The sequence below is a fragment of the Mobula birostris genome, chromosome 7 (genome assembly GCF_030028105.1).
Source record: "Mobula birostris isolate sMobBir1 chromosome 7, sMobBir1.hap1, whole genome shotgun sequence".
Classification (NCBI taxonomy): Eukaryota; Metazoa; Chordata; class Chondrichthyes; order Myliobatiformes; family Myliobatidae; genus Mobula; species Mobula birostris.
Window position 1 is genome coordinate 55603120 of NC_092376.1, and position 20935 is coordinate 55624054.

Here is a 20935-nt window from a genome sequence, read left to right on the forward strand (position 1 = left end):
AGAGTTAAAGCATTCTCTGGACACATGCCAGGTCTGGCGAAGGTCGCAGCTCATAAGTGACTGCCTCTAAGGGATCAAGTTTGAAGTGAAGATGGAGTGAAAATAGGTTTGTCCCTCAGCTGGCCATAGCTGGTCCAGGTGTTGTGACCCTGAATGAGGATCTTTCTAGCAGGACTGACATTATTAGCTGTTATTGATTTGGTGAATGCTTTCTTCTGCATCCCTGTTGCTGAGCGGTTCCAAGATCAGTTTGCCTTTACATGGAATAGCCTTCAACACACCTTTACAGGGCTTCCACGAGGATATGTCCATAAACCTACTATTTGCCATAGTGAGGTGGCACAGGATTTGCATGAATGTGTCCTATCATTAAAGTAGCTCACTCTATAGTTGATGTGCTACTGTGGGGATCCTCTAAAGAGGAGGTTTCTGACACCCTTAATACTTCGATTGATCATATGCAATTGAGGGAATGGGAAATTAACTCTGATAAAATACAGGGCCCAGCTATGGCCGTTCATTTTCTGGGAACAGAATAAGACAATTCCTGGTGTCATAAATAAGATCCTAGACATAGTTCCCCTTATGACCAAACAAGAACCCAATCTTTGTTGGCCTTCTGGGATACCTGTGGCACCATGTACCCCACTTGTCCAAGTTCCTTCAACTTCTGTACGCTGTGACCAGAAAGAAATTTAGTTTTGTGTGGGGTCCTGAGCAACAGTCAGCTTTTAAGGCTGTAAAGGAGGCCATCACTGTGGCCTTACCCATCTCCTCATCGAGAGGGCCTCCCCTTTGAACTGCAAGTTTCTTTTAAAGATGTTGTGGCTGTCTGGAGCCTGTGGCAGCAGTAAGGAGGAAGGAAAATGTCTCTGGGTTTCTGTTACCCAAAGCTTCCCGATGCTGCCACCTGATACACTGCATACACTGATACTTGCAACACTGAGCGTCATAGGAAGTCATTCCTGCCTGTGGCCATCAAACTTTACAACTCCTCCCTCGGAGGGTCAGACACCCTGAGCCAAAAGGCTGGTCCTGGACTTATTTCCTGGCATAATTTACATATTACTATTTAATTATTTATGATTTTATTACTATTTAATTATTTATGGTGCAACTGTAACGAAAACCAATTTCCCTCGGGATCAATAAAGTATGACTATGACTATTTGAGAAACAACCTCTTGTCTGCTACTGGGCTTTGATGGAGACTGAAACACAGATGAGAGATCCTTAGCATTGCAAATGCAAATATCCTGAGCACACATTGATAAAATCATTTAATTGGCTGCAACAATAGGCCTTACTCATAAATTAAATGAAAATTGATTTTAAAATCCGAATAACTTTCTGCAGGGGCACAATTGAGAGCATCCTGGCTGGCTGCATCACTGCCTGTTATGGGAACTGTACTTCCGTCAACAGACATCCCACCCTGCAAAAACTCATTTCAGGGAGGTAGCACCACCACCCCCGCCCCCTACAACCCCATGTCCCCCCCCCCCAGGTCAAACTCCAAGGGTGTATGTATACAGGACATTTGATTATGAAAGAACACGACAATTTATTTGATCACATATTGAAACTCTATATATATATATAATTCCTTGTTGAGTATTTTGTTGGCAGCATTTCTTTTGATGAGCAGGCATAGTTTTTTGCTATTCCTGAATCAGGAAACATTTTTCTGAATAGCTTGTCTGTGTGCTTACACACCTGGAATGGCAGGTTATGCTCAACGATGAAAGATGTAAAGTACACCTCAGCTCTCGTGACCTTCTTTGTCAGACTTTGGTTTTCTGCTGAAAAGAACTGTGAGATACTTGAGCAGCCTTCCCTGCAATTAGCCTCCCTAATATGTTGTGGTCCCTAAAAGAAATAAAAGCAAAAGGTGTATCCTTATTATATTGTCTTCTGCAGAAAATGTGACATTAAAATATGTACTTATATTATCATAGAGTCATTTTTTAAAAATTCTATTACAACTTTAAGAAAGTCTACAGGGAGTTTGGCCTCATCACGTAGGACATCAATAGAGTAGCTCCTTAGCAGCTAGCCAGCTAGTTTAAATAACATTAGTCAACGCAAAATTTTATTGTTAATAACTGTATTGAATAAGGACTCACAGTCAACGAATGGTTTTCTTTTCCTGTATGTAATTATTTTTATTTTGTAACATTTCTGAATAAAGTATTTTTGGAAGAAAAAAAAACATTAGCTATGCTAATGAACGAATGACACCTGTTAAACACATCGCAACATGTCTTTTACTTTACAGTCATTTAATCCACCATGGGCAATAGAAAAGTCACTGTTGCAAACAGTGCAGCGAGCAACACTGTCATTATTTTTGACCCCTATTAGGCAGGGGTACACTTTAGTGTAGTCTGGGCTGAAGTATGTTTTATATTTTCTCTTTTTGGAACACTCTGCCATGGCGCTGCAGGGCACTAAACTGACTGATGGACAATGAAGGAGAGAGGGAGGTCGACTGTAAAGCCCGCCCACAGAGAAAACTGATAGGTCTACTTAGCACAAAGAGAGACCAATCAGGATGCTCGCTCTGTCACTGTCTCGCTACGTCTGTCACTTGCTCTGTCTGTCTGTCTGTCTCTCTCTCCCCCTCTCGCTTGCTCTCAAAAAAATTGATTTCTGGCATATTGTATATAATTTGCGGGCATCAGGGAGCCGCTACCAATATGCAGGAGACTCCTGGAACTTCCGGGAGAGGTGGGATGTCTGCCTCAATCTCAGGACTCTGCAGAGAGTGGTGCGTACAGCCCAGCGCATCTGTACATTTGAACTTCCCACTATTCAGGACATTTACAAAGTGTGTAAAAAGGGCCCAAAGGATCATTGGGGACCCGAGTCACCCCAACTACAAATTGTTCCAGCTGCTATCATCTGGGAAATGGTACCACAGAATAAAAGCCAGGAGCAACAGGCTCCTGGACAGCTACTTCCACCAGGTCAACAGACTGCTTAATTCACACTGATACAACTGTATTGCTATGCTTTATTGACTGTCCTGTTGTACTTACTATTTATTACAAATTACTGTAAATTGCACATTGCACATTTAGATGGAGAGGTAAGGTAAAGATTTTTACTCCTCATGTATGTGAAGGATGCAAGTAATAAAGTCAATTCAATTCAATTCAGGTGGATGTCCAGTCCCTATATACCTCCATCCCCCACCAGGAAGGTCTCAAAGCTCTCCGCTTCTTTTTGGATTCCAGACCTAACCAGTTGCCCTCTACCACCACTCTGCTCTGTCTAGTGGAATTAGTCCTTACTCTTAATAATTTCTCCTTTGGCTCCTCCCACTTCCTCCAAACTAAAGGTGTAGCCATGGGCACCCGTATGGGTCCCAACTATGCCTGCCTTTTTGATGGCTTTGTGGAACAATCCATGTTCCAAGCCTGTACTGGTATCTGTCCCCCACTTTTCCTTCGCTACATCGACGACTGCATTGGTGCTGCTTCCTGCATGCATGCTGAGATCGTTGACTTCATTAACTTTGCCTCCAGCTTTCAACCTGCCCTCAAGTTTACCTGGTCCATTTCCGACACCTCCCTCCCCTTTCTTGATCTTTCTGTCTCTATCTCTGGAGACAGCTTATCTACTGATGTCTACTATAAGCCTACGGACTCTCACAGCTACCTGGAATATCTCTTCCCACCCTGTCTCTTGCAAAAATGCCATCTCCTTTTCGCAATTCCTCCGTCTCCGCCGCATCTGCTCTCAGGATGAGGCTTTTTATTCCAGGACGAAGGAGATGTCCTCCTTTTTTAAAGAAAGGGGCTTCCCTTCCTCCACCATCAACCCTGCTCTTAAACTCATCTCTCCCATTTCAAGCACACTTACTCTCACCCCATCCTCCTGCCACCCCACTAGGAATAGGGTTCCCCTTGTCCTCACCAACCACCCCTCCGGGTCCAACATATAATTCTCCGTAACTTCTACCACCTCCAACGGGATCCCACCACTAAGCACATCTTTCCCTCCCCCCGCCCTCTGCTTCCTGCAGGGATCGCTCCCTATGCGACTCCCTTGTCCATTTGTTCCCCGCCCCCCCATCGCTTCCCACTGATCTCCCTCCCGGCACTTATCCTTGTAAGCGGAACTAGTGCTACACATGCCCTTACACTTCCTCCCTCACCACCATTCAGGGCCCCAGATAGTCCTTCCAGGTGAGGCGACACTTCACCTGTGAGACAGCTGGGGTGATATACTGAGTGCGGTGCTCCTTATGTCGCCTTCTATATATTAGCGAGACCCGACGCAGACTGGGAGACCGTTTCGCCGAACACCTACGCTCTGTCCACCAAAGAAAGCAAGATCTCCCAGTGGCCACACATTTTAATTCCACGTCCCATTCCCATTCTGATATGCCTATCCACGGCCTCCTCTACTGTCAAGATGAAGCCACACTCAGGTTGGAGGACTGTATATTCCTGTATATTCTGACTGGGTAGCCTCCAACCTGATGGCATGAACATTGACTTCTCTAATTTCCGTTAATGCCCCACCTCCCCTTCGTACCCCATCCCTTATTTATTTATTTATTATTATTTTTTCTCTCTCTGCCCCCTCACTATTACTCCTTGCCCAACCTCTGATCTCCCCTCCCCCTTTCTTTCTCCCTAGGCTTCCTGTCCCATGATCATCTCCCTTCTCCAGCCTTGTATCCCTTTTGCCAATCAACTTTCCAGCTGTTAGCTCCATCCCTCCCCCTCCTGTCTTGCCCTATCATTTTGAATCTCCCCCTCCCCCTCCCCCTCCCCCTCCCCCTCCCCCTTCCCCTTCCCCTCCCACTTTCAAATCTCTTACTATCTCTTCTTTCAGTTAGTCCTGATGAAGGGTCTTGGCCCGAAACGTTGACTGTAACTCTTCCTATAGATGCTGCCCGGCCTGCTGTGTTCACCAGCATTTTTTTGTGTGTGTTGCTTGACTTTCCAACATCTGCAGATTTCCTCGTGTTTGCAATTCAGGTGTATTTGTCTTTGGTGGAAATGATATGAGCAGCTGGGCTTCAGGCCTTTTCTGTTTATATTTCAAATGTACAGCATTTTCAATTTTTATTTTGTATTCCCATGGTATAGGTAAGGTCTGTAAACCTTTGTGTCAAGGGTTTCCTGTCCCAAGTCCAGTACCGCTGGGGTTCAATAACTCTAGGTCAAGGCAACACTTCACCTGTGAGTCGACTGGGGTGATATACTGCGTCCGGTGCTCCTGATGTGGCCTTTTATATATTGGCGAGACCCGACGCAGACTGGGAGACCGCTTTGCTGAACATCTACGCTCTGTCCGCCAGAGAAAGCAGGATCTCCCAGTGGCCACACATTTTAATTCCACATCCCATTCCCATTCTGACATGTCTATCCACGGCCTCCTCTACTGTAAAGATGAAGCCACACTCAGGTTGGAGGAACAACACTTTATATTCCGTCTGGGTAGCCTCCAACCTGATGGCATGAACATCGACTTCTCTAACTTCCGCTAAGGCCCCACCTCCCCCTCGTACCCCATCTGTTACTTATTTTTATGCACACATTCTTTCTCTCACTCCTTTTTCTCCCTCTGTCCCTCTGAATATACCTCTTGCCCATCCTCTGGGCCTCCCCCCCTTGTCTTTCTTCCTGGACCTCCTGTCCCATGATCCTCTCGTATCCCCTTTTGCCTATCACCTGTCCAGCTCTTGGCTCCATCCCTCCCTCTCCTGTCTTCTCCTATCATTTTGGATCTCCCCCTCCCCCTCCCCCTCCAACTTTCAAATCCCTTACTCACTCTTCCTTCAGTTAGTCCTGACGAAGGGTCTCGGCCTGAAACGTCGACTGCACCTCTTCCTACAGATGCTGCCTGGCGTGCTGCGTTCACCAGCAACTTTGATCTGTGTCGCTTGAATTTCCAGCATCTGCAGAATTGCTGTTGTTTGTGGTCAAATTCAAAGGAGTTTTTTTTTGATCTACCGAAATGCTCTTGTGATTAAGCACAAAATGCGCTTTAAATATACTAAAAAACCCCAACCAACAATGTACTCCCTTTTGCTGAAATGAAATACTAGCATCCCCGCATTGAAACTATTCCTTTAACCATATGTTGCATGAATTTCCATTTTTCCATTACCACTGCCTTATTTTGACGTTATTTTCCCGAAATATCATGTGCTCTTTTTCCCACCCGTGTGCCTGATTAGCAGCATATTTTTAATCAAAGTTATGCAGCTACTGGCCGAACTGCCCAGCATTTTTAAAAAATATTAAATGCAGCGTTAATTCTTTTTAAGGACTCGCAAGCGTTATCAATGCAATATTAAACCACTTCCTACCCGTCCCTCTGGTTCAGATGCCACACTACGCTTCCTCTACTAAGTCAGAATTCTATAATTATTTTTGTTACTTGCAATCGAATCTTTCTCTTAATACTATCAAGCATTTTTTTCGTAGCCTGTTTTGCTGCTCAGTGATAGCACCACCACTAATTCAAAGCACCGCACATTCGGGACAGTTGATTCTGTAAATGTTGGAAATCTTCTGCAACACATAAATTGCTGGAGGATCTTAGCAGAACAAGTCGCTTTTAGGAAGGGGAATAAACAGTCGACGTTCAGGATGAAGGGTCTCGACCCGAAACAGCGACTCTTTATTCCCCTCCACAAATACGATCAGGCCTGCCTTGGAATTCCCGTTCCCAGGTCGGGAATTGTATCGTCTGCGCATGCGTGTGACCGGATGCCCCAATTGAACGACGATTGCGCATGCGGGTGACCGGATTCCTCCATTGAACGACGAATGCGCATGCGTGACGTTAGTGCGCTGGGCTATCCGGTGGAAGTGTGGGGTCGAGGATCGCTCTGTGTTAGAGAGTGGAAAGCCGCGAGGGAGAGTTAAACTGAGAACGGCGAGGCCGAGGCTGGTCGGGTGTGGGGGACACGCTAACTGGAAAGTTGTACGGTTGTTTCGAAGCTGAGTCGAACTGGGCTGCCATGTCGGTGTTTCATGATGAGGTGGAGATCGAGGATTTCGAGTTCGATGAGGAGACGGAGAGCTATTATTACCCGTGTCCGTGCGGGGACAAGTTCGTCATTAGTAAGGTACTGACTGACGGGTTGTTGTAAGATTGTAACTGATGTCATAATAACAGCATTCAAATAGGAGGGTCGTAAATCATGAGATGGGGGGAATAGGGTTAGGCCATGCTGCCATCAGGTAGCGATTGAACCCATTACCGCATCTCTGCCCTGAACCCCTTACCAATTAAGAAGCTATCATCCTCCGCCTGAAAAATGACTCGACATCCACAGCCCTCTGTGATAATACATTCTACAGATTTACCATCATCTGCCGAAAAAAAATCCTCATCTCAGTTTTGAGGGGATGTCTCTTTGGATTCTTACTGATGGAAACATTCACACTATATCCAGTCTATCCAAGCCTTTCAGTATACTGTAGGTTTCAGTGAGATAATCCCTCTTATACCTCTGAACTCTATTGAGTACAGGCCCAGAGATAGCAAAGGCTACTTATAATTCCCTACCCCTCCCTTCCCCTATCCCTATCCCTCTCCCTCTCTGCCCCCTCCCCAGCTGCCTACCTCCTCCTTCTTGGTTCCGCCTCCTTCTACTACCCATTGTGTTTTTCCCTATTCTTCACCTTTCCTGCCTATCACCTCCCTGCCTCCCTTCCCCCACGCCTTTATCTTTCCCCCTACTGGTTTTTCTCCTGGAACCTACCAGCCTTCTCCTTCCCACCCTCCCCCCACCTTCTTTATAGGCCTCTGCCCCCTCCCTCTTCAGTCCTGACGAAGGGTTCTGGCCGGAAACGTCGATCGATCTTTTCAACTGATGCTGCCCGACCTGCTGAGTTCCTCCAGTGTGTTGTGAGTGTTACTCATAAGTCAAACTTTCATTCTTGTAAACCGCTGGACCCTCTCTGTCACCAGAACATCTTTTCTTAGATACATGACCCAAAATTGCTTATGATATTCCAACTGTGGTCTGACCAATTCCTTGTAAAGCCTCAGCAGTATATTCTTCATTTTGTGTTCCATTCCTCTGGAAATGAATGCTGACATTGCCTTTGCCTCCTTTAGACCATAAGACAAAGGAGCAGAAGTCAGCCATTCGGCCCATCGAGTCTGCTCCGCCATTTTATCATAAGCTGATCCATTCTCCCATTTAGTCCCACTCCCCCGCCTTCTCACCATAACCTTTGATGCCCCGGCTACTCAGATACCTATCAATCTCTGCCTTAAATACACCCAATGTCTTGGCCTCCACTGCTGCCCATGGGAATAAATTCCATAGATTCACCACCCTCTGGCTAAAAAAATTTCTTCACATCTCTGTTCTGAATGGGTGCCCCTCAATCCTTAATTCATGCCCTCTGGGACTAGACTCCCCCATCATGGGAAGTAACTTTGCCACATCCACTCTGTCCATGCCTTTCAACATTCGAAATGTTTCTATGAGGTCTCCCCTCATTCTTCTAAACTCCAAGGAATACAGCCCAAGAGCAGACAAACGTTCCTCATATGTTAACCCCCTCATTCCTGGAATCATTCTAGTGAATCTTCTCTGTACCCTCTCGAATGTCAGCACATCCTTTCTTAAATAAGTAGCCCAAAACTGTCCACAGTACTCCAAGTGAGGTCTTACCAGTGCCTTATAGAGCCTCAACATCACACCCCTGCTCCTATACTCTATTCCTCTAGAAATGAATGCCAACATTGCATTTCCCTCCTTCACCACCAACTCAACCTGGAGGTTAACCTTAAGGGTATCCTGCACGAGGACTCCCAAGTCCTGTTGCATCTCAGAACTTTGAATTCTCTCCCCATTTAAATAATAGTCTGCCCATCTATTTATTCTGCCAAAGTACATAACCATACTCTTTCCAACATTGTATTTTATTTGCCACTACTTTGCCCATTCTTCCAATCTATCCAAGTCTCTCTGCAGACTCTCTGTTTCCTCAGCACTACTGGCTGAGTGCCAACCCAACTTGTAAGTTAATGTTAAGACATTCCTGAGCCAGGACTCCCGCACTGCTTTGCATCTCTGATATCTGAATTCTTTCCCATTTAGGAAGTAGTCTATCCTTTTTTTCTTTTAACCAAATTGCATAACCACACATTAGCATTCCAGTTCTACTGCAGACTGCTACCTCTACAGTACTACTTGGTAGATGAATTAAAAATGTAGAATTGTGAGAAAAATTGAGCTTACACATTTGATAGATATTACTTAATGGTGCAAGTGGTTATGTTCAAGCATGATTAAATAACCAGAGCTTGAAAAGTGCAATATCTTAATAGTTTAAAATGTTGAAGGAAATTTAAAGTGAGGAAACGAGGAATTTGAAAACAATGAGGATTTGTAAGGAGATGTAGCTTACATTTTGTGTACTCCTTTCCTTCCCTCAACTTTCCTGTGTCTTGAACACTGTTAAGAAATATAGTCTGAAATAGAATTGGGGTTTTTCAGGTCATTTCAAGAACTTGATCAAGGTTAGTTGATCATTGTTGCTTAACAAGTGGTATTTTGCAGGAAGATCTGGAAAATGGAGAAGAAGTTGCAACATGTCCAAGTTGTTCTTTGGTTATCAGAGTCATTTATGATAAAGTAAGTTGACATTTATTAATTGCCAGAGCTCTATCTTTGATAAAAAGAATTTGTAATTGGCTCACTCTATTTGCATTGTAGACACAGATGTAACCCTATCAATTTGTTTAAAATGTTTCAATAATTAGCACAGGAAGATGATGCAACAAATAAAACGATCAGAAACTTGTTTGATATGTTCAGCGATGCTTCAGAAGCTGTGTATGATTTAGTAAATGCAGTCATGATGTACTTTGTCCAAGCTTCATTGGAACATTACTTAAACCCACTTGCTTACACAGGGTACACAGATAAGTGCATACTTACTTTGTGTGACAGTTTTTTGCCATCAATAGATTAAGTATTTGCATACATTTTGAAAATAATAACCTATATTTCACAGTTCAATTTTATTCAACAGTATCAGGGAAAAACTTTCTAACAACTTCCAGCAAATTCAAATTATTTTGCAAGGTAGACTTCCTCTTAATTTATTATTTGGGTGACATGGTTGTGTAGTGGTTAGCACAACGAATTACAGTATCAGTGATTCAGGTTCACTTCCTTCTGCTGTCTGTAAGAACTTGTAAGGAGCTTCGCCCTTTGACTGTGAGAGTTTCCTCCGGGAGCTCCAATTTCCTTCCACAGTCCAAAAACCTACCAGTTTGGTAGGTTTATTGGTCATTGTAAATTGTCCTGTGATTAGACTGGCGTTAAATCAGGGGTTACTGAAAAGCGACTCAAAGGACTGGGATGGGCTTACTCTGCGCTGTGTCTCAATAAATAAATACATTTGACCCATTACCATTCCCCTACATCTCGTGTCACCATTTCATTTGACACCTAATTATGTTCCCATCTGGACAATCAAAGACCTTACTTCTTGTATACTTTTTTCCTTCCTTGACTTTTCTGTGTTTTAAACATTGTTACGAAACATAGTTTGAAGTAGAATTAGGGTTTTTCAGGTCATTTCCAGAACCTGATAGCAGTAGCAAAGAAAGTTTAGTTGATTGTTATAAATTTCCCTGGTATGGTTGGGTGGCAGGAGAATATGGTGATTGGGGAATGTTGTAGAGAAACAAGAAGGAAAATAGGATTATTGTCGATGGGTCCTTGAAAGGTGCTGAAAAGTGCTGAACCTGTTTCTGGGCTGTATGGTTCTATGACATCTATAAGATGCGTTGAGATTTTCTGAAGCTGTGAAACATGCTATATAAATGCAGCCACCTCAATGCCATTTTCCTTGCCGTGTCTTGAGAAACTCAAGTGAGCTTTGTTCCTATGATGTTCATCTACTGTGTTCTGAAATTCTCATTACGTGTAGATTTCTTGTTTTCCAGCAACTGATTTTAATTCCAGTTCTGCTTTTCTGAATTAAAAAAAAATGTAATAAATAGGATGGAGATTGCATAAAATGTAAAATGAATTCTGATAACCTCTGCCAAATTCATCAAGTTTGTTGTAATGATATAAATTTGAATTGCTTTGTTCTTTAATGTACTTTCTTTAGGATCAGTTCATGTCTGGAGAATTAGTGGAAACAGTGACCACGGATAAATTGGAGAAATTGAAATGCTGATTTTGAAGAGGCTATAGTTGGCTATGCTTTTTAAAGGACTGGCCACTGGATTATGAATCAAGATATACATGAAAATGAATTACATTAGTCACATGCAGGAATTGACTGGATTCATGTATGCATTTGCTATGCAAATTACAGAATGACACTTCATACAATGTATATTGCATAACAGTTTTATAATATGATTCTTTGGAAGTTTACACTTTTGAGTTGGGGTGAAACACAAAGGAAACACTAGGTCAATAAATTTATGACTGGGGCTTTCCCAGTGAAAACTGGAAACAATGGTTTGGTTCTTGTTTCTGGATATCATTTTAGTTTTGTCAAGATGCTGAATAAAGTTTTTAAAGTTAAAAGTGTACTTCTAGAGATTATCAACTGTTATTTTATACAGGAAGACAAAATAATCCCTTTGACTTGCTTTGGCTGAAGCGAGTTCAGCAATAAATTATTGCTGCTGGATGTGTTCATAAAATGTGCAATTATATTTATTTTAAAGAATTTGCTTTTGTGGGAAGTTAAAATGCAGACATGAAGTAGTTGGTAATAATTTATTCAATAATGATTGATATATGCACAAATCTTTAAATTGTTTATTGAAACTTTAAAGAAGAATTTGGTGGTATAGTATTTGTTGCTGTTGCATTGGCCTTGTTGGTTCCTGAACTGACTTCAAATTATAAAACACCTGTATAAAAGACCTACTGCCCATAAATCTCTACTTCGAAGAAAATGTTCACAGCAATCATGCACAAGAATAAAATTAATTCTTTTGGCTGCTGTCTCTGATTTTTTACATTTAAACTTTGATTGTTTTATGAATTTACACTTACCCTGATTTTTTAAAGTCAATATTTAGAGTATATTACTATAGGTAGTTGTGGCAAGCTGTACTGATTAAAAGTGAAAACGGCATTGGGCAAATACTGCTTGGAAGCAGACTTTGAATGTGTTTATTACATGAATTTTTAAAGATTGTTTTATGCAATATTTTAATAAAAGAAGCTCACTTATTAGTATGAGTTGGGTTTTTCTAGAGAGTGGCACCAGTCAGTCATAGAAGAACACTGACCCTGCTGTAAAATTGTGTTGGGGAAAATTCAGAGTTTAATTTGTCCTTTATTTCACTTGTCAGTCTCATATTGTTCCCCTCCTGTGAGTGCAGGGGATGCAGCAATGATTTATCAAGCTAATTCTTGGAATGGCAGGACTGACAAATGAATGGTGATTGGCTCCATTATACATATATTCATTAGAGAATAGAAGAAAATCCTGGAGCCACTGGAATAATCTATAGCAAGGCTATACACAGTGGTGAGAGTCCAGATTTGGAGGTTACAACTTTAAGGTATGGGGCAAGTGATTTGTACTAAGAAGAGATTTTTTTTTCCAGTCTGTATCTAGCCTGTGGGGTAGTGGGGTGGTGGGAATGAACTGCAGAAGGTACCTGAGGCCAAATCATTAAATATGTTCCAGAAGAGTAAGGTACATATGTTCCAGTAGAGTAAGGTACATACAGTTATTGCTAAAGGTATCAGGAGATTTGGGGTGGGGGTGTGGAGGAAGGAATAGAGTATTGTATTTGGATGATCAGCCATGACTAAATTAAATGATGGAATAGACTCTTAAGGGGCTAGATGATGTCTTACACTATAATATTATTTTATGTTTGTTTTTCTCAGCTGATCTTGTATTTATTTACTTGACCCAATACTGTTAAGCATAGAACAGTACAGCACAGTAAAGGCCATTTGGCTCATTATGATGGACCAACTTTTTAACCTACTCTAGCTACAATCTGGTCCTGCCCATTTAGCCCTGAATTTTTCCTCATCCATGTGCTAATCTAAGAGTCCTTCATGTGTCTACCTCCACCACCACCCCTCACAGCACGTTCCTGTTATGCACCAGCAGCAATAGATATGAAGTTGAGACGGGTTTTTATAAATAAACTACAAAAGTTATTAACCTCTACTCAAAAACATAGAAACGTAAACAAATGACTATCTAAAACGGAAGTTAACGGTGTTATGTACCTATAGTTATCAAATAGTTGAACTTAGAGACAATTCTTAACAGATCTTACTCAAACACAGTTTTAAGGTGGTAGTTTAAAGAGTCCACAAGTGCTTTATGAAATATGTGTGAGGAGAGACTTCCCGAACCAGCGATGAAGAAAAGAACCTGTTGATGCAGATCCCAGCCGAGAAATGCCTTGTCCGAAGAGATCACGAAGAACAAGATTTCTCACAGTAACTGACCTTTCGCTGGAGGTGGTCACCACACAACACCCGAGACCATGAAGGAGTTAGCCAAAAGTGTGTGCCACAATACCAGTATGGACCATGCCAAATGTCCCAGTCAGGTTCAAGGCACAAAGAATGCCGTTGATTTCTACCCAACTCTGGGTTCGTATGAAGCTGGCAATTCTCTCTCTGTGATTCCCCAACAAAACAACTACTCAACGAACTGCGGTCTCCCCTTTTATACGGGTTGGAACATGCCATCACGTGACATCACATCATCCCACTGTCACGACAATTACATCATGCTCACGCGATACAGGACAGGTAATATTCTGCACATCCACCACTCTGTTTAAAAAAAAAACCTACGTCATTAACCATTTCTGCCCTTGGAAAAAGATGAAAGCCGTTCACACTATCTGGAACTATACACTTCCATAAAGTCTCTTATTTTCCAAAGAAAAAAGCCCTAGCTTACTTAACCTATCCTCACCTGACATGCTCTCTAATCCAGACAGCATCCTTATAAACCTCGTGCACACTCTCTAAAGCTTCCACATCTTTCTTCTAATGAGGTGACCAGAACTGACAATCCAAATATGGTCTAGCGAGTTTTATAGAGCTGCAACGTTAGATCATGGCTCTTGAACTCAATGCCTGCTTTATGAAGGCCAACACACCATATCCCCCCTTAATCGTTTTATTAACTTGCATGGTAACTTTGAGGAATCTGTGGGTATGGATCCTAGACCCCTCCGTTCCTCCATGTTGCTACGAATCCTGTCGTTAATCAGGTACTCTGCCTTCAAGCTTGATTTTGCAAAAGTGTATCACTTCACACTATACCAGATTGATCACCGTCTGCCACCTCACAGCCAGGCCTGTATCCTACCAATATCCTGTTGTAACCTGCAGCAACATTCTATACTATCTCCAAGACCACTAAACTTCGTTGCATCTGCAAACTTACTAACCCTCTCTTGCAGTTCCTCAGCCAAGTCATTTGTAATAATACAAGCAGGGGTCCCAGAACAGAACCCTGCGAAATACCACTGGTCACTGACCTGCGGGCAGAATATCCTTCATCAACTGCTGTTCCCTGCCTTTTGTGGCAAGCTAATTCTGAATCCACACAGCCATGTTTCTCGGGGTCCCATGCCTCCAGATTTTCTAAATTAGTCTACCATGGGGAACTTTGCTGAACGTCTTGCTAAAATTTATATATACCACATCCTATGCTCTACCTTCATTGAATTGTCACTTTCTCAAAGATTTAGAGTATTTTTATTATCAAAGAGTGTATGCAGTATGCAACCTTGAGATTTGTCTATCCACAAACAGCCATGAAACAAAGAAACACTGTGGAACCAGTTCAAAGAAGGTATCTCCTTACCTGCCCATCACCTTTTTCTGGTGTTCCTTCCCTTTTCTTCCATGGTCTTCTACCAATGTGTATCAAATTCTCTCTTGTCCAGTCTTTTATCTTTTTCACCTATCAACTTCCCAGGTCTTTACTTCACTCTCCCCCCTCTTCTGGTTTCTCCTATCACCTACCACCTTGTACTTCTTCCTCCCCTCCCCCCACCTTCTTGCTCTGACTTCTCATCCTTTTTTCCAGTCCTGATGAAGGGATTCAGCCCAAAATGTTGTCTGTTTACTCTTCCGTAGATGCTGTCTGGCCTGCTAAATTCCTCCAGCATTTTGTGTATGTTGCTTGTCTTTCCAGCATCTGCAGATTTTTTCATCTTTGTGCTACTACTACACTGCAAAGTTCCTTCCAGGGATGCCCACCATGAAGATGTTCCAATCTTCACTTCGATGGGATTTCAGTGAAACCCTCTTTCACTGCTCCCGCCTGTGATCTCTGCTGCCCTCTGACTCTTTGACCATGTACTCACCCTAACCTGCTGCCATAGCCACGTATCCTTCCTGGAAACATGTCTTCACCACCATCTTGTGCCACAAGGCTTCCAGATCAGTAAGCTTCTCAATTTGGACCCTCTGATGACCCGAGGTACTCGCATTCTATTGACTGATTCTCCTGGTGCATGCTATGTGCCACACTTCCACCATGAGAAAGTGCCTGGTGTCCATATCCCAGTCTCTTCCACAACTCCAGGATTCTCTGTCCACTGCCCGCAATGGACCCCGTCCAATATTTTATCCTCTGTCGGATTCACGCTTTCAGTTGCCGGCTGCAGCCACGGATGTCCCCAGACAGCAATCCCTGCTGCTGACCTCAACAGTAGTAGCAACCCTGAGCAGATTCAGAACCCATCTACCACCATCAATGTGGATTCCAATGACCCTAGACACCTTCAAAGTGCCTATTGCACAATCTCCTACTCTGACTCCACCCTGGACCCTGACTGACAGTACCTTCAGGACAGGTCTTTATGTGCTGCTGCAAGAACCCCAGTCTCCCCCCACCCCCTTCCCCAACCATCACCCTGTCATCCCAAGTCTCTTTGGTCCTCGGATACTCCATCTTCCTCTCATCCCACCTTCCCTGAACACCCCAACCCTCCCTCTCCTCAGACTCTACTAATCCTCTTCCCCTCTCCGATCCCAGCTCTGATCTGTGCCGGGTCTTCACAATTTCCTCAAGTATTCCCCACTCTGAGGCAAAACGTTCTATCCTCAATAAGTTCCTCACCTTTGTCCCCCCTGCGACCACACCTCTGTGAGTACCAAGCCATCATGATGCTGAGCTCTTCTGCTGCCTCTGTCTCTGTGCCCACTTCTTTGGCAAGTACTCTCCAGCCTGAACCGATGACCTCTTCTCCCATCTTCAACCCTCCTCCTCTTTATGGACACCCCACTCTTGTCTTCTATCTGCTCTGGATCTTTTCATTGCTAACTGCCGATGAGACAGCAACTGTTTCGATTTCACCACTCCTCTCTCCAATTCTAACCTCACTCCTTCCAAACGTACTGCTCTCCTCTCGCTCTCTCCACTAATCCTAACCTCACTATCAAACCCGCAGATTTGGGGGGGGGGTGCTGTAGTAGTCTGGCAGACTGACCTCTACCTTGCTGAGGCCAAGCGACAACTCTCAGACACCTCCTCTTATTTATCCGTTGGACGGACTGCACTACCAGGCCATTGTTACCCACACGATCACTGACCTTATTAACTCTGAGGATCTCTCATCCACTGCCACCAACCTCACGGTTCCCTTACCCTGCAACTCTCAATTCTATCTTCTACCTAAGATCCACAAACCTGCCTATACAGGTAGACCCATTGTTTCTGCTTATTCCTGCCCCTCTGAACTTATATTTACATACCCCAACTCTGTTTTATTCCCCCTTGTTCAGTCCCTTTCGACCTACATCCGTGACACTTCACGTGCTCTGGATCTTTTCAATGACTTCAAGTTCCCTGGCCCTGATTATCTCGTTTTCAACATGGCCGTTCAGTCCCTATACACCTCCATCCCCCATCATGAGGGCCTTAAAGCTCCCTGCTGCTCTCTCGATAACAGACTCAACCTATTCCCCTCTAGCACTGCTCTCCATCTGGCAGAACTGGTCCTCACTTTCAATAATTTCTCCTTCGGGTCTTCCCACTTCCTTCAAACCAAAGGTGTAGCTGTAGGCACTTGCATGGTTCCCAACTATGCCTGCCTTTTTGTCGGCTATGTGGAACAGTCAATGTTCCAAGCCTACAGCAGTATCACTCCCCAACTTTTCCTACGCTACATCAATGACTGCATTGATGTTGCTTCCTGCACCCATGTGGAGCTCATCAAATTCATCAACTTTGCCTTCAACTTCCACCCTGCCCTCATATTTACCTGGTCCATTTCTGACACCTCCCTCCCCTTTCTCGATCTTTCTGTCACTATCTCTGAAGACAGTTTATCTACTGATTTCTTTTATAAACCCACTGATTCTCAGAGCTACCTGGACTAAACCTCTTCACACCCTGTCACCTGTAAAAATGTCATCCCCTTCTTTCAGTTCCCCTGTTTCTGCTGTACTGGCTCTTGGGGTGAGGTTTTTCATTCCAGAACTAATCAGATGTTCTCCTCCTTCAAAGAAAGAGGCTTTCCTTCTTCCACCATCAACACTGCCCTCACACGCATCTCTTCCATTTTGTGTACGTCTGCCCTCACCCATACATTCGCCACCCCACCAGGGATGGGGGTCCTCATGTCCTCACCTACAACCCCAATAGCCTCCATGTCTAGCACATAATTCTCCATAACTTCTGCCATCTCCAACGGGATCCCACCCACCAAGTGCATCCTTCCCTCCCTCCCCTCCAATTTCCACTTTCTGCCGGAGTCACTCCTTACGTGACTCCCTTATCCATTCACCCCTACCCACTGATCTCCCTCTCATACTTAAACCTGCAAGCAGAACAAGTGCCATATCTACCCCTACACCTCCTACCTCACTCCTATTCAGGGCCCCAAACAGTCCTTCAAGGTGGGGCAACACTTCACCTGTGAGTCTGTTGGGGTCATCTATGTTATCCGATGCTCCCGGTGTGGTCTCCTGTATATCGGTGAGACCAACATAAACTGGGAGACCATTGATTACCTACCGCCAAAAAAAGTGGGATCTCCTGGTGGCCACACATTTCAAGTGGATTTCCTATTCCCATTCTGACATGTCAGTTCACGGCCTGCACTGCCACAATGAGAACACACTTAGGTTGGAGGAGCAACACCTTGTATTCTGTCTGGGTAGCCTTCAACCTGATGGCATGAACATTGATTTCTCGAACTTCTGGTAATTGTCCTTGTGCCCCACCCCTTCACCATTCCCATTTCCCCCTCTCACCTCATCCCCTTAGATGCCCATCACCTCCCTCTGGTGCTCCTCCCCCTTTCTTTCATGGACTTCTACCCTCTGCTATCAGGTTTCCCCTTCTCTCAGCCCTTTATCTGTTTCACATATCAACTTCCCAGCTCTTTACTTCACCTCCTCCCCCTCTCCCAGTTTCACCTATCACTTACTACCTTGTACTGCTTCTTCCCCTCCTCCCACCTTATTTCTCTAACCTCATCCTTTATTCCAGAGCTGATGAAGGGTCTCAGCCCAAAAGGTCATCTGTTCACTCTCTTCCATAGATGCTGCCTGGCCTGCTGAGTTCCTCCAGCATTTTGTGTGTGTTGTTTGGATATTCAGCACCTGCAGATTTTCTCCTCAAAGCATCAAACATGCAACATGCAAAAAAGAACAGAATGTGCAAATGGCAAAATTAAGAGTGAAGAACACAATATAAAACATCAAACCACAATGTCATTGAAACAATCAGGTTCATAAGGTACAGCCTGACCTTCATAATGCAATGCTGAATATGTCCAATCAGATTAAGCTATAGATGCTCATTAATCTTGTCTCTTAAGTTTCCTCTCCAATAGTTTGTCCACCACTGACATAAGATTCACTGGTGTGTGTGTGTGTGTGTGTGTGTGTGTGTGTGTGTGTGCGTGTGTGTGTGTGTGTGTGTGTGTGTGTGTGTGTGTGCGTGTGTGTGTGTGTGTGTGTGTGTGTGTGTGTGTGTGTGTGTGTGTGTGTTTATTTATTTATTTATTTATTTATTTAACAAAAGAATGACATTTGCCATTGTGCAGTTCCCTGAGTACATCTTGTGTATTTAATATGAGTAATATTGTAAATATTATTTGATTAAGCATTCTTTGTATTTACATAATTCGTTTCAGGTTATATGTAAAAGTATGTGTATGGGATACATCATTATGCCACCACATCATAAGTGAATGTGTCACTAAAGTAAAAAGGAAAGTTACATAAGTTATACCTGGCTTTGTGTTTTTATTTCAATTAGTTTTATGTTTGGAGTTACAAAACATAACGGTGGTGATGAAGAAGTTTTAAACAAACCCAAGACAACTACCAAATTGTTGAAATGCAGCAAGAAGTTAAAGAGTTTTTTAAAAATGCAACAAAGCATTTGAGTTAAAGCGTAGCACACACTTCTTCGAGAAGGGACAGAGACAGGATGAATTAAAGAAGAAAACAGAAAATGGATGAAAATCATGGGTTCATAAACAGTGAATAATCTTTAAAAAATCAGAGATGGTTAGCTACATCAGTAAGATAGACGTTTGATTGCACAAGAGATAACTGGTTGATATATACCTACTCAATTGAGCAGTATTTTGAAACAAATGCAAAGTGACTGCTAGTTTTGCTGAGTATAATAGGTGGAAAAGCATACAGTTTGTTTAGAAGTTTAACTGGCTCAAGCTAAACCAGATGAAATGAGCTTTGCTGATATCAAGAAAGTAATGCAGCAGCATTTAGAACTGAAACCATTGTTAATTACAAACACCTTAAGTTTCTAAAGTAGAATCAAATTGAAGGGGAGGCCATTTCAGCATACGTGACTGAATTGAAGTAGCCTGAGCATTGTCAGTTCAATGATGGGCCTAATGATGAACTAAGAGTTTTTGTAGTTTGTGGATGCTTACAAGAAAACATTCAAAAGTGGCTCCTAACTGAAACACAACTCACATTTAAAAGAGCAGTTGAAAACACTATCAATGGAAACTGCAGCCAGAGTTGCAATTGAGCTGCAGTCAGGAATGAAAGTGAGGGTTAACAAAATTGCTATGTCTAATCTGCCAGGCCAAGCAAATTGTGTTAATGTTATGGCAGGGACTTACATACACCAGGTTTGAAGGTGAAAACATAAAATACAACTAAGTAGGACACACACAAAGAGCATGACAGGCAGACAAAAATAAATGGTCTGCACAGGGAAGAGAAAAGAAATATAGTAATGTTGCAGTTTCAAAAGGAACACTAATCTGCATGCTGTTGAAAAATCTGATGATGAGAGTGATACAGGACTGCATAGCCTTGAGATTTATAATGTGAAAACTAGCAATAGACAAGCAATATGGCTTACACCAGAAGTGAATGGCAAATTCATTAAAATGGAATTGGACAATGTTTCAGTTATTCTACAAAATGAGTTTGAATGGCACTTAAAAGATATTGAACTGAAGGCTGCAATACCCAACTAAGAATTTATACTGGCAAAAAGATCACTGCTGTAGGAATGACATTTCATGGGAGTAAAATACAACAACCAACAAGCCACATTAGGCTAGTATATGGTAAAAGCAGGAGGGCCAGCATTGTGGGGATGTGAGTGATTGAGACAACTACAACTTGATTGGAGATCCATCCACAATTTGCATGCCACATCTCCTGCAATAGGGTCAACTGAAAGTGAATTAAGAAAGGTATTGGAAAATGCCACAGCAGTGTTCAAGAATGGCAATGGAATATTCAAACATATCAAGGGTAAAATGCCAGACCCAAGTTTAGTAAAGCCCATCCAGCTCCTTCTACCATCCATGATAAAGTAGTCAGTGAGCTAGATCGCTGGAAGCTGAAGGAATTATTTTCAAGTTTGAGTGGAACCCATGGGCAACACCAGTGGTCCCAATAGCCTAGAAGAATGAGTCTGTCAGGATCTGTGGTGATTTTAAGGTCACCATTAAATCGGTG

General features: G+C 43.1%; 1 protein-coding gene across 1 annotated transcript; it reads left to right on the forward strand.

Moving 5' to 3' along the window:
* Window positions 1-6793: 6793 nt before the first annotated feature.
* On the forward strand, window positions 6794-12181 carry dph3 (diphthamide biosynthesis 3). Its single transcript, XM_072263207.1, has 3 exons — window positions 6794-7096; window positions 9551-9625; window positions 11118-12181. The coding sequence occupies exons 1-3, from the start codon at window positions 6989-6991 to the stop codon at window positions 11184-11186; spliced, it is 252 nt and encodes an 83-aa protein (XP_072119308.1). The 5' UTR covers window positions 6794-6988; the 3' UTR covers window positions 11187-12181.
* Window positions 12182-20935: the final 8754 nt, after the last annotated feature.